This window comes from Macadamia integrifolia, chromosome 13 (genome assembly GCF_013358625.1).
Source record: "Macadamia integrifolia cultivar HAES 741 chromosome 13, SCU_Mint_v3, whole genome shotgun sequence".
Classification (NCBI taxonomy): domain Eukaryota; kingdom Viridiplantae; phylum Streptophyta; class Magnoliopsida; order Proteales; family Proteaceae; genus Macadamia; species Macadamia integrifolia.
The window spans coordinates 13,278,970-13,293,199 of NC_056569.1; the positions used below are offsets into that span (position 1 = coordinate 13,278,970).

At 37.9% G+C, this 14,230-nt stretch overlaps 1 protein-coding gene across 4 annotated transcripts in view; it reads left to right on the plus strand.

Moving 5' to 3' along the window:
* The window catches only part of LOC122059608 (amino acid transporter AVT1A), a 60,979-nt gene that overhangs the window by 20,168 nt on the left and 26,581 nt on the right, over window positions 1–14,230 (plus strand). For all 4 annotated transcript variants that reach the window (XM_042622498.1, XM_042622495.1, XM_042622496.1 and 1 more), the window contains one exon: window positions 790–833. In XM_042622498.1, coding sequence (XP_042478432.1) covers window positions 790–833 — 44 coding nt within the window. The remainder of the gene's footprint in view (window positions 1–789; window positions 834–14,230) is intronic.

Genomic DNA, 14,230 nt, shown 5'->3' on the forward strand with positions numbered 1-14,230 from the left:
AGAGAATTCCTCATGTTCAGCGCTTTTTTTTTTTTGTGTCTCACAACATATTGTTTCTTATTTTTCATTTTATTGCTGAATTTCCTTCTGTTGAGATCTATATCATTTCTTCTGCTCATCTAGCATTCTAGATAAGAAGAAGCACGATTTTTGTAGCCGACCACATTTAGTTGAACAAGGCTTAGTTGAGTTGTGTCTAGTTTACTCGGCTTTGTGCTTGTTATTTATTATCTATTATTATTTGTAAAAAATGTGGCAAATTTATATTTACTCATGTATCTTGCATTTCTGTCCACCCTAAATAATCAATTTAAAGAAGCTTCTGACAGATTTTAATATATATCCTTATAGACATGCACTCATGCATATATTTATATGTATCAGTGTAACTATATGTATTGTCATTTTTCTATATAATAAATCCCAAATGAACTATTTATGTCAAAAAATAATTATATATACATATTTTATAAATGTCTCTCCCATGTTTGTAAATGCATTCCTTGCATAGTCATGCTTAAACATTTTTGAAATATGGTAAGTCCAGCTCACAAAATGAATCGAAATAATTAAAATCTCAGGAACGTTTAAAAGGATTATTAGCAGCTTTTTAAAGCTAAGAAATTCCATGAACCTGCAATTTTGTTATGTTTGTACCTATAGTTTTGGAAAGGCTTATTGCAGCTTATGAATGAATGCCATGATCATACATTTAAATATTGAATTCCTTATTGCCTCCTTAACTCCCTTAACAATAGAACTTAATGATTGATGCTATTGCAATTGCAGATCTTGTGATGGCTTTAATTGGTTCTCTCCTTAGCATACTTGTGGTAACTTCATACCTCTTTTTGTTTTTACAGTGCTTGTGTTTGCCACAATCAATGTTTCCCACCTAGTGTAGTTTCACTATTCTCTAATGGTATTACCAATCATCTGTCCTATTGACTACCCCTGGATGACCAGAGAAATGAATATAACTGAAATTATATGATCATATTTCCATGCATGGGTCAAGTTTTCTGTGCTGTTCTTAGAACAATTATGTTCAATTGTTGAAGTGGCATCAATAAAAGTTTTAGGATTTTCCTTGAGCTTTCAGGTCAGATATTTGATTTGCCTCTATAAACTTCTATCTTTCAAAGGGAAAAAAAAAAGGACCCTGTAATTCCTGATAAATATAATAGTGTGGTATCTTGGCATGGACAAGAGCATGGCCTTCTTCCTTCTAATGGACCATACTCTGTGGTTTCCATCAGTTACATGGATCTTTTTTTTTCATTATTATCATTTTTTTTGTTGCCTATGATTTTTTCCATGAATTAGGATTGTTAAAAGTGGTAAGACATATTATTTCAACAAAAGAAAACAATTTTAATAACCCCAAGGGCTAGCTCAGTTGGTAAGGACCAACACCTCCCAATTAAGAGCTAATGAGTTCAACTCTTCTTGGGGCCTACCTATCTGGGGGGGGGGGGGATGCTGTTAAGACTTGGATGAGGGTGGTCCAGATAAGACAAACATTCGTTACTCCATTTAGAATTGCATTTATTTTTCAAAGGCCACAGTTTGTTCTACCTTGAGAAATACAGAAGTAAACATGGGGTCCATTTTGAGGATGATTCTCTGCATACCTGTAACATATGAGTGTCTTTGGACCATATGTTGTTGAAAATAAGTGAGGAAGTCTAATATCATTGTAGGATTTTCCAATCACTGTAGAGGAACGTATAATATTTCTCTCGTGCGAGTGCTTGCTATAATTAGTTTATTGGGTTTATCTGAACAAACATTTTTCTGATGACCAAACCTATTCAGGTTCTTTGAGATTCCTACCTAGTTGGATTTTTTTGTTGCCTACTATAATTTCATTTGCTTGTAAACAAGCAAAGCCATTATGAGTTCCGGTATTCAGAATTTATAAACTGGTTAGATATTTGATCTGGCTGATGGTTTATGGCCATATGAACCCTGAATATTATAGAATAGAAGCATTATGTACAGGTTCCATGTGGTCCTAGGGCAGTGTAGATGAATTGATGCTCAACTGGTGGCCCCGTTTCTGACCTAAAATTACAGGTATAAAGGTATTATGTTATAGAATTTCTTAGTGGCATTTCAAAAGGATGTGGCAAAGTGTTTACTGGATTTAGGGGGTTTTGGCCAGCCAATGAATCACTGTAGTCAGTCAACGAATCCTGATTATGCCTCACCAATAGGGGCTCCACAAAGGCTATGCCCTTGTGAGGGGGAGATAGAGATTCTTCATTTTTCAGAAAACCAAGTCCCTACATAAAAATTAGAACCCTCTTTTTGTTAGGCCGTAGGCAACCCAAGAGGGGTTTAATTGGGTATGTCGGAATATGATTGCAAATTAAAACTGAACTACCAAACTGAAATTGATGAATGCAAAGTTGAAAGGACAATAAAAGAAAAGGTGAGAGGGAGGGAAAGGGACAATGATGGAGCAATAAGATTTAGAGTGGTTCATCAACCTTGTCTACATCCACTACCAAGTGATAACCCCACACTTGGACTTTCCATTAGAATAATCATACAATCACCGCACAATTTTTTTTCCGGGTTCAACAATAACCTGAGCGCAAGCTTTTTGGCTCAAACTCAAACCTAGTGGTTTTTCAAGAATCATCATTAAGCCTTTACAACAATGGGGATTAACCAATAACCCACAACAACACTTTTCAAAAGTGTTTTGAGTCTTTCCACTCCATTACACCAATGGCTCCAGAAGCCGAATATGCAAATAAATCCCAAAAACCTCTAAGGAGGTGGATATGCAAGTGAAATCACAATGATGACTCTCAAACACTAGACACTTAGGCAAACAATATAAATATGCCAATGAAGTACAAGGGTGTTCTTTAGCTTGCAAGAAGATGTGCGATTTGGAGGCTCAATTTGAGACACAAGATTTATAGTGCTTCGACTCCTTGAGTCTAGATCCACTCCACTCAAGATCACCTTAAAGGTTCAACTATTTTTTCCCTTTCAAAACAATAGGCAGGAAAATTCACCTTTACAAATATTTTTAGAAGATAAGAGGATCTTTTACAAAAGCTCTTTAAAAGATGATAGAATCCTTAATCTCTTTTAAGGATAAGTGAGTCCTTACAATCTGGTCCTTGCAATAATCTAAGTACAGTCTAGATTAGTGCGCAATGCATTATACTATAATTTTACCAACTCAAGAGTAAAATACCAATTACAAATGAAAGAATATTTGAAAGATATTACCTAACAAGGTGTGTGCCAATACTCCTTAAGTGAGTGCAATATGATATGAATGATGCACTTTGAAAACTACTGAATAACTCCTCTTGAAGATGAATATTTGATGAGTGTGGAGCATAATTCGAAATCTTGCCGAAATTTCGTAATTTCGGTTTTTTTTTTTTTTTTTTTTTTTGTCGAAATGAAATAAGGCACGAAATGGTATGTGTACCAAATTTTGGTACTTTGGCCAAATTTAGGGCATCGTTTTGGTATCTCGCCGAAACGATACATTCCAAGGCTTATAAATACACAATTTCGTTGAGACAAATAAGAAATTTTTGTATCGTTTCGGTATCTCGCCGAAATTTTGATTCTGTCTCGCCTGTCTCGGTGGTTTCGGTTCCATTTACATATTTTGAAGGAAAAACACTCCAAGCCTCTATTTAGTCACATCATCACACATTTTGACTTCCATTGGACTCCTACAAGAAGATCTACACATTCAAAGCTTAGGAAAGGTAAAGTTCTTCTCCAAAACTTTTTTTTCTTTCTGAAATAGTATATAAATACATGGTAAAATTTTTAAAACAGTTCGATGGTTGCTGCCAAACAAAGGTGCAATTCTAAAACAATGTCATGTTCTAATATTTTTGCATATTTATGTTCTAAGCATGTTTATTAACCTTAAAATGAGCTACCCACCAAGTTTTAGGTCAAAATATGGCCGTTTGACCACCGAAACAGTCACAATTAAAACACCGAAACGAAACGAAATTTCGAACCTTGGTGTGGAGTGCTATGCTTGAGATCACTTGAATAGCTTTGAGATGGATGCTCTTGATCTCTCTTGACTTCTTTTGATTTGATTTGGATGCCCAAATAAATGATCTTAATAGTAGCAGTTGTCTTGAGTTCAACTAAGAACAATGGCTACTTCTATAGGATGGGATAAAACTTTAAGGCACCGTTTGACAACGTTCCATTTCTGCTGTTTATGCGTTTTCTTGTTCCCAGAAACGGAGAAACAACCTAAAAAGCGTTTGATAAAGTTGTTCCGTTTCATCCGTTTATAGAAACATACATAAAGATTTATGTCTATTTACAATTCTAGAAATGACTTTGACGAAACAAGTCCGACTTGTTTGGTCGTTTCTAGAAACGAATTTGAGAGACAAAAAGGCTGGTGTGCCCGATAAATCTCTCAACTATTTAAACCTAAAAAGAGGCAATCGAACCCTCTCTCCCTTTTGGGCATCTGATGATACTATTGGGTTTTGTTGTGGCATTATGTCTACAATAAACGTTTCGAGAAATAGGTTTATCAAACACCAAAAAATCCGTTTTTGTTTCCGAAAATGTGAAAATCCATTTCTGCTGTTTCTAGACACAGAAACAACAAAAACGTTATCAAATGGTGCCAGTTTATTTTGCTTCATAATGGTCATATTTTAGCTATACTGGTTGACTTGTTGCCCTGACCGAGTAACTGGTTTAGGTGACCATTGGAGCTAAGAAAATAGCCATTGGAACACATCTGGACCCAACTGGACAATCTACCGGTTGACTGTTATGAGTCACGTAGCCAACCAGTCGACCAGTGGCTCCCTTACTGGATCAATCGACTGGTTGGGGGGAATTTGCCAGTTCATAGTGATTGTACGGAAACGGACATAACTTTCTCATACAAACTCGGATTGAGATGATTGCAGTTGTGTTAGAATCAACACTTGATTATTTACAACTTTTCAGAAGAGTCCATCCTCTGAAACTGTCATTTGAAATGACCAAAATCCCCCCGAACATGAACTTGGCTAAAACTACAGAAACTGGCATGATTTGCCACAACCAACACTGCCAACATATTTAGGTCTATTTTAGAGGTCATTAGGCATCTCCTAAAGTCCATCTAAGTTATTAGAAACTTGATAAGGTGATGCGGATCCGGATTCCAAGGACTGAAATCGGATCGCTTAGGGCCCACAAGAATGACTAAAAATCTTAAATTTAATGGTTGAAGGGTATTCTTGTAATTTCAGAAACAAGCAGGGCCTTAGAAATAATTATATGACAGCTGGGGTAGTTCTAGAAGTAAAAACTTTAATATAAGGGCTTATTCTGAATTTTTTTAAGAAAAGTGGCAGAATTGTGAATAACTTGAAGTTTCTAATAAAGGGTGGCAAAATTCTGAATTCCCCTTTAACATAAGGGGAATTCTCAAAAGGGAAACAACGTACAAGATGGGGAGGGGTAGAATTGGAACTAAGAAGTAAAATAAGTTAATTGAGAAGATAAGGGGTAAATGTGGAATTTGATAAAGTAAGGATGTAAAACCTAATTTATGAGGTCTTCTTCAACCTTAGGCCACGATGGAACTCAAGACCAGTGGTAGTCAGTCATCTTCAACCCGACCCGGCTCTTCAAACAAGGTCCAGGTACATGGAAGATCACATGCAGGTTCAATACATCACCAGTTCTGTCGGTTCTGTCCCTCACATATGTCAAACAAAGAACTTAGACCTAATATTCCAATTTTGAGTTTTCTTCAGGCGATAAACAGAGACCAGATCTGCAATCGATCGATTCACACAACAGGATCAAAGCTTTGGGGTTAATGTTACTCGATTTGAGTCGCCTCCATGGCAGCTTCCTTCGTCACAAACCTCTGACTCAATCGATCACAAAACAGGGGTCAGCAAGCTCCCTTTTGTCTGATGGTTTTACCGCCCAGCAGAGACAGTAAAACAGTGACCAAAGGAAATAAAAGAGTAATAAAAAGGAGAATGAAAAGAGAAAAAAGAGAAGAAATTGGAAAATTTTAGAGGAAGAAGAAGGGGGAATCGGCAATCATGGTTTTCATACCAAAACTCTTAATCAAATTTCCATTCTTCAAAACTAAAACTGAACTTCTTCATCGTTTACATGTCCAATATAAAGAAAAAATAAAAAATTAATGGCAACTAACTTAAAATGGAAACTAATCTAAAATTAGAAACTAACTAATTTCAAAGAAATTGTTTCTAAAACAAAAGAAAATCAAATGAAAGATTTTTCTTTCCTAAGTCCATCGTGCAACTGCATCATAAGGCCATGCTATGTAAGTTACAAATATGAATGCATGCATGTGTACTATCCTAAGTGTCTAAGTACATGGATATCTAATCGTCCACATTGATGACTTCAAAAGATGTTCCAATCATCAATTTGGCTCATTGCTTGAATTCTTTACAAGATAATACTTGAAGACAATTGTTAAATTTCTGCACTGTTTGTTATCATAAAAACCAACTCATGATTGTGGGTATTTCCCCAACACTTGGCAGCGTCCTTTCTCATAAACCTTATGCTAATCTCAGGTTTCATAGAAAAAATCAACCAAGTCATAACGATTGAGTTTTTGGACTTCCATTTCTAAAATGTGGGATCACTAAAAGGCGTAGCCTTGATGGTACCAGTAATGTACCCTAACTTTCCCCGACTTCATAAGGAATTAAGGATAACTTTATTGAATGTGACCAATCAAAGTAGTTGGTGTTGTCCAATTTCACAATGGATATCTGAATATTGAGATTTTAAAATGCAACTAGATTGGGGTTGGTACTTGGCAAACCGTCAGCCGAAGCTTCCATAGGTCCACTAACCTCAGATATGTTGTATGAATACATCTAAAAACAAATGGTTGGATATCCAAACCAAATGGGGAATACACTGTACCAAAATTCATCTTCCTAGTACTAAAAGAATAAAATTCCAGCAAGCAATCAAACGATAGAAACTTGAGGAAGCAAATAAAACACACCTTTCATGATGTAGCTCCATTCCAAATGAACAAATAAGTCTCATATAATGTAACTCATCGACCGAAGGTAACCAATCAACACAACACAAACCATCTCAGAATTGAGCTAAAAACCAGACTGGCGGTACCTGTTAGCCTATGGGAGAGAGAGTTGTGCTCTAACAACTCGCATCTTTAGCAATCGAGACAATGGGGGATCAAAAGGGGACCTTTGGGAGATTCTAGCAAGCCCAGCCCCAACTCCAATACATGCCCGATGAAGGAGATAGAGAACTGAACTCTAAGCTGTTGGTAAACCATAAATTTTTGTTCCTTGTGATTTGAGCTTCAATCACTCTTCACAGCCCCCAAACTCCTTCCTATGAGTCTTCCACTTGATGGGATAACTCCATTAGGTCTTCTGGTTGTAGCTTCTTACATGGTATAGCTTCTATTGGAGCCCTTTACTTTTCTAAGGTTCCAAGAAAGGCAAAAGAATGAGGGAGAGCTGCTGGTTGACTCTCAAACCTTCTTAGCTCTGATACCAGGCTGGAAATGATGCAAGGATTGATTCTAGAGAAGAGAGGAGAAGGTAAGAGCTGAGAGGAGGAGAAGAGAAGTAGCGAAGGAGAAAAGAGAAGAAGAGAGAAGAGAAATGTCCAACCGTATGAGAGAGAGAATCGATCTCTCTCCGCTGTATTGCTTTACAAACATAATGATGGGAGTACTTACACGTCCCTAGGGAGGTAAAAGGAAAAAGGGTAAAATACAATATAAGACAATAGTAAATTATCAAGTCCCCAAGTATTGTTACATAAACAAAAACTCTTAACATTATCATCTCCTCTCTTGCAAATACTAGAGTCTATGGATATCACCTTCTTTGAATCTGTACATAATCATAATTGATCATACATTATTCATCAAACATGACAAGAACAAAATCACAGCTCTGATGGTCTATGCCAATGACATTGTTGTGACAGGAAATGATAAGAGCGGGTGAAAAAACTTTAAAACTTATTTGGCACAACAATTTGAGATCAAAGACCTTAGGACCCTAAAGTATTTCTTGGGAATTGAAGTTGCAAGATCCAAGAAAGGAATTCATATCTGTCAGAGGAAATATGTGTTATGTTTGTTAAAAGAAACAAGAACGTTGGGTAGTAAACCCAATGGCTCTCTAACTGACCAAAATCATAAGTTAGGGGACGACAAGGGCCTCCCTTTGCTTGATGCAGGAAGGTATCAAAGTGTTGCATGTGGTAATGATTTGTGTGAGTTGTGTCTAATATAACACCAACACTCTTTATTTATAATAATGGAGAGAAAGTTCTAGAATATTACAAGGACCATTAAACTCCTTAAGGACATAAGGACCCAATTGGAATTTAAAACTTTCCCGAAAATCCATTATTACAATACTCCCCCTCACGCTGATGCATAGATATCACATATGCCTAACTTGCAGATAGTAGGAAGAAACATTTTACTACAAAGACCTTTAGTAAATACATTAACCAGTTGTTCACTATTGGGAACAAAAGGCACAGTGATAAGACCCATAACGAACTTCTCTTTGATGAAGTGTCGATCGATCTCCACATGCTGGACAGGTTTGTGAGCAATGTTAATGGCAGATTTGCTGTCACAAAAGAGCTTCATAGGAAGGGTGGCAGGGACAGTCAAATTTGTGAGAAGATCATGAAGCTATAGGAGCTCACAAATTCTATGAGCCATAGCATGGGACTCTGCTTCAGCACTTGAACAGGAAACCAGGGCTTGCTTCTTGCTTTGCCATGTAACATTGTACCACCAACAAATGTGCAATAATTAGTAGTAGACCTTCTGTCATTAGGGGAACCTGTTTAATCAGCATTCGTGAAGGCCTCCACCTTAAGGTGATCATGAGGAAAAAAAAGGATGCTACGTTCTGAGGCATATTTCAAGTAACAGAGAATATGCAACACAACTTCCATATGAGTCGAGTAGGGATCATGAATGTATTAACAAACCATGAAGAAAGGTATTCTTCACATCTCTGATGGTATATGCAACTTCCTCCTTAAGTTCCCCATGTAGAAAGACATTCTTCACATCTAGCTTCTAGAGATCCCAATCTAAGTTGGTTGCACAGGCTAAGATAACACTGATTGTGTTCTTCTTAGCAACTGGAGCAAATGTCTCTTGGTAGTTGATCCCATGGGTATGAGTGAAGTTCTTCACAACAAGCCTGGCCTTATACTTATCCACTATAATGTCAGCCTTCTGTTTCATTGTAAAGACCCACTTACAACCAACTGTCTTCTTTTGTGAGTTAATACACTAGATCCCATGTTTCATTCTTCTTTAGAGCTTGCATCTCTTTAACCATAGCTGCCAACTATTTTGAGTCTCCACTCACTTCTTGGCAAGTATGGTGAATGGAGACAGAGGATAGTGAAGACACAAAACTATAGTAGGAAGGAGGAAGTGAGTCATAAGAAATAGTTTTAGTAATAGGATGTAAAGTACAAGATCTAGTGCCTTTACGAATAGCAATAGGTAACTCAATAGACAGATCAACAGCAAGAGAAGGAGAATTACCTAGGTCCAAGGGGACAAGATCAGGCTCGAGAGGAGACAACTTGCATAGTAGGGTAAATTCTGGTAGTGGTAGAGTCTGCTGTCTGCGACTGTAAACATGTATCTTTGGCTGAGGCAGAGTAGGAGTGTCTCTCTCCCCATGAAATAGGATACCAGTAGGGATAACAAGTTCAAGAGGTGGCGTATCTTCCACAATGGAAAGAGACTCCCCCTGAAGAGGTGCTGCAGTGTAGTATGACGCAGATTTGTGAAAGATAACATCCATAGTCACAAACCAACTTCGAGCAGGAGGATGAAAACACCGATAACCTTTATAGATAGGAGCATACCCTAGAAAAATGCACTGGAGACCACTAGGATCAAACTTTCCGTGAGAATGATGATCACGAGCATAACAGACACTATCGAATACCTTGGAAGGAATAGAAAAAACAATAGAACCCTAGAGAAGATCTAGAGGGGAGTGGAAGGAATGAACATGAGAAGGCATTCAGTTGATAAAAAAGACAGCAGTGAGAATTGCGTCACTTCAGTACTAGGGAGGAACATGCATCTCAAACATAAGAGAGCTTCTTACCTTACAAAGGTGGCAATTTTTCCTCTCAGCAACCCCATTCTGTGCCAGGGTATCTACACAACTAGTTTGATGGATCATCCCATGAGCGGATAGGTAGGCCTGAAAGGACCCTTCGAAGTATTATGGCCATTGTCACTAAAGAATCTTGATGGTAGCATCGAACTGAGTTTGAACTATGCGGTGAAACTACTGAAAGCAATGGAAGGTTTCGCCCTTGGTTCAAATCAAATAAACTCCAGTGGTCCGAGAGTGACAATCAATAAAAGAGACAAACCACTGATAACCATTGATAGATATATGGTGGGCCCCAAATATCAAAATTTATCCATAAAAAAGAAGTGGCATTTTTATTTCTAGAAACAGAGTAAGTGATCTGAGTTTGTTTGGCCAATACACATGCCTCAATAAAATTGACTTGAATTATAATTTTTAAAGGAAAAAGCTTAGATAAAGTTCCCAAAGGAGGATGTCCGAACCAATGATGCACTATAGTAACTCAGAGACGGGAGGTGACATAGAAGATGTATGAAGAGCTTGACCAAAGACCAACTCCAAGTCATCATCAAGTAGAAGGTCATGAACCTTCTGGCGCAGTTCAAAGACCTGAGCATCATTTTCTACTTGGGAATAGATATCCTGGACAAACTTCCAGATCTTTGTAGTAGATTCAAGAAGGAGATAGCCTCATGAAAGCCATGACTGCGACTACATGGAGTTGACAAGGAAGGCCATAAACAGAGAGTTGGCACACTCCCACTTGTCAATCTCACGAACGGTGGTCAGATGCTTCAAGGTTCCAGTGAGGTACCCGTAATAGCCACGGGACTTGATGGAGATGCTGATCGAGCTTGACCACATAAGGTAGTTTGTGCCATCAACCTTGATAGCACAAGGAGGAGAGGTGGGAAGAGCTGAAGTGTCTCCACTATTGGAAGCAGAGGAGTTGGTAGACATGGTTACGACTCAAGCGGGCTGTGCTAATGGAAGAGGCACTGGACAGAGGTAGAAGAAGCAACGAAAACCACTAAAATGTAGGAAAAAGGCTAAAAAACCCAAATATCAATAAAGGTGAAAACCCTGACAAATTGATTTTGGGGATAGCTCTGGAATAGAGTCCTGAGACGTTAAAGTGGCTAATACATATCACTACAAGGATAATGAGCACCAATCGCAACAAACCTTAAGACGATTGGAGCATCGAGCAGGGAAAAAGCACCATGACAAGAAAAATTGATTTCAGGGGAAAAAACTCTAAAAAAATTGATGGGAAGGAGTTGGGTCTCTCAGATAATTGGAGAAGAGGGTCTGAGTGCCCAAGGGAGAAGGGAGATGGAGGCTAGTGGCTCTCTTGGTGGTTTAAGAAACTACCACCTAGAGAGAGAACTAGAAGAAGAGAGATGGAAGGAGGCGCTGGGAGTATGGTTTAAAGTATCTCCGATACCAATACAATACCCCCAATACATATCTTAAATTTAACCAATCGATATGATGACCGATACTGATACTTTAATCCTTGCTCTTTAACACATCTTAATGCATCTCCGATACCCTCCAATATGTATCTTAAATTTAGCCAACCGATACAAAGATCAATACCGATACTTTAATTCTTAGCTAGGAGAGAGAAAAAGAGAGAAAAGGGAGAAAGAGATGGAGAAAGGAGGAAACTCTTAGGATTCTGGATTCAAAGGCTCTGATACCATGTTGGATGGGGTAATGCCTTGTGTCTAATATGACACCAGCCCTCTTTATTTAAAATAACGGAGAGAAGGTTCTAGAATATTACAAAGACCATTAAACCCCTTAAGGAATTGAGGACTCGTTTGGAATTTGACTTCCTTAAAGCCCATTATTACAACATAAAGACTTGTAAGGAAATTGATATATCTCTCACATGCGTCCTGACATTGCATATATAGCTGGTGTGTAGCCAGTTTAAGCATGCTCCCAGAACAAGACATATAAATGTAGTGTTGTACATCCTCAGGTATTTGAAGTCCAATCCTTGGAAGGGGTTTTTTCACCAAACATAGCCACTTGAGGATTGAGGCCTACATTGATGCAGACTGGGCTAGGTCTGTGATTGATATAAAATCTACACCAGAATATTGCATATTTGTGGCTGCGAACTTAGTCACTTGGAGAAGTAAGAAGCAGTCATCTGTGGCAATATCAAGCTGAAGTTGGTTTAGGGCCATGACACATGGAGTTTCTGAGCTCTTGTTGGTGAATTGGTTAGTGCAAGAGCTGGGATTTAAGGTTGATAGCTCTATGAGACTATACTGTGATAAAAAATTTGTTATAAGTATAGCTCATTATCTAGTTTAACATAACTGTACAAAACACATTGAAGTTGGTCACTTCATAAAGGAAAAGATTTTACAGCCTTGTTGTATTTACACTCATTTGTAAAGACCAGGGATCAACTAGCTAATGTGCTGACAAAAGGAATCAATTCCCAACCATTCTATACTCTTCTAGGCAAGCTAGGCACACTAGACATCTATTCCCCAACTTGAGGAGGAGTGTTAGAATAGTAATGTGTAAGGGTACCTATGGAATTGTATTTATGGGTGTGGCTTATGGGGGAATAGATATGTAACGTTTGTAAGTGGGGTATATTTGTAATATCACTTTAATTACAGTAATATATCACTTTAATTATAGTAATAACACAAGGGAGAAGGAATCGATTAGATTCCTTGAACTCTCATGGAATTATTAGTAGTTGAATCAATAGGTGGCCCCCTATCTACTCCATAATTTTCAAAATTTTCTGAAGTATGGGTGGGTTAGAACCCTCACCTTGTTCCATAAGATTAAGTTTGAGTTGAAGAGGAAAGATTAAGAGAGAGAATTGTCTTGTCTAGAATGACAGAGGCCAATCTTAATTTATAGAGAACATGCCAATTACAGATATGGCTTGTTAGGTAAGATTGAGTCAACGCTCTTATCGTAACATACAACAAACCTAGATGGTCTAGTCGTCTAGTCTATACTTAACACTCCCCCTCACGTTGGTGCATAGATATTTCTCATGCCCAACTTCAATACAATAAGATGGAACGACTTAGAAGTCAATCCCTTAGTGAATACATCATCTAGCTGGTTTTTTGAAGTGACAAATGGAATGCAAATTGAGCCTTGTTCAAGTTTCTCCTTGATAAAGCGTTTGTGAATCTCAATATGCTTGGTCATGTTATGCCGAACTGGGTTATGAACTATGCTTATAGCTGCCCTATTATCACAATAGAGCTTTATAGGTTCCTCAAATGTTACCCCCAAATCTCCAAGTAACACATTAAGCCAGATAAGATCGCACACACCTTGTGCCATAGCTTGGTACTCTGCCTCTGCAATGGATCTGGATACCACTGATTGCTTCTTGCTTGGCCAAGTAACAAGATTACCTCCGAGGAATGTACAATATCCTGAAGTAGAGTGCTCACCATCAATGGAACCGGCCTAGTCAACATTAGTAAAGCAGTCCAACTTCAGATTGTCGTTGTTGGAGAATAAAATGCCTTTTCCTGGTCCTAATGTCAAGTACCTCAGGATATGGTATATAGCCTCATGATGATGAGTTTGGGGATCTTGAAAGAAATGACTCACAACACCAACAACATAAGCAATATCTGTCTTGGTATGGAAAAGGTACATAAATCTGCCAATAAATTGCTGATATCTCTCCTTATCTACAGGTTCACCCCCTTTGCAGCTGAGTTGATGATTAACCTCAATAGGAGACTATGCAGGTTTACAACCTAGCATCCTTGTCTCACTAAGAAGATCTAAGACATTTTCTTTAGCAAATGAAGATCCCTATGCCTGAACGGGCTACTTCAATTCCTTGAAAATATTTAAGAGGTCCTATATCCTTGGTCTCAAGCTCTGTTGACATCTGGGATTTTTGCAAGGATAATTCCACATTGTCATTCCCTGTCATCACCATATTGTCAACATAGACTAAAAGCAGTATTTTTTTCATCCTTGTGTTTAACAAACAAAGTATGATTAGTATGGCTCTGTTTGTACCCAAACTGTAACATAGCCTTTTG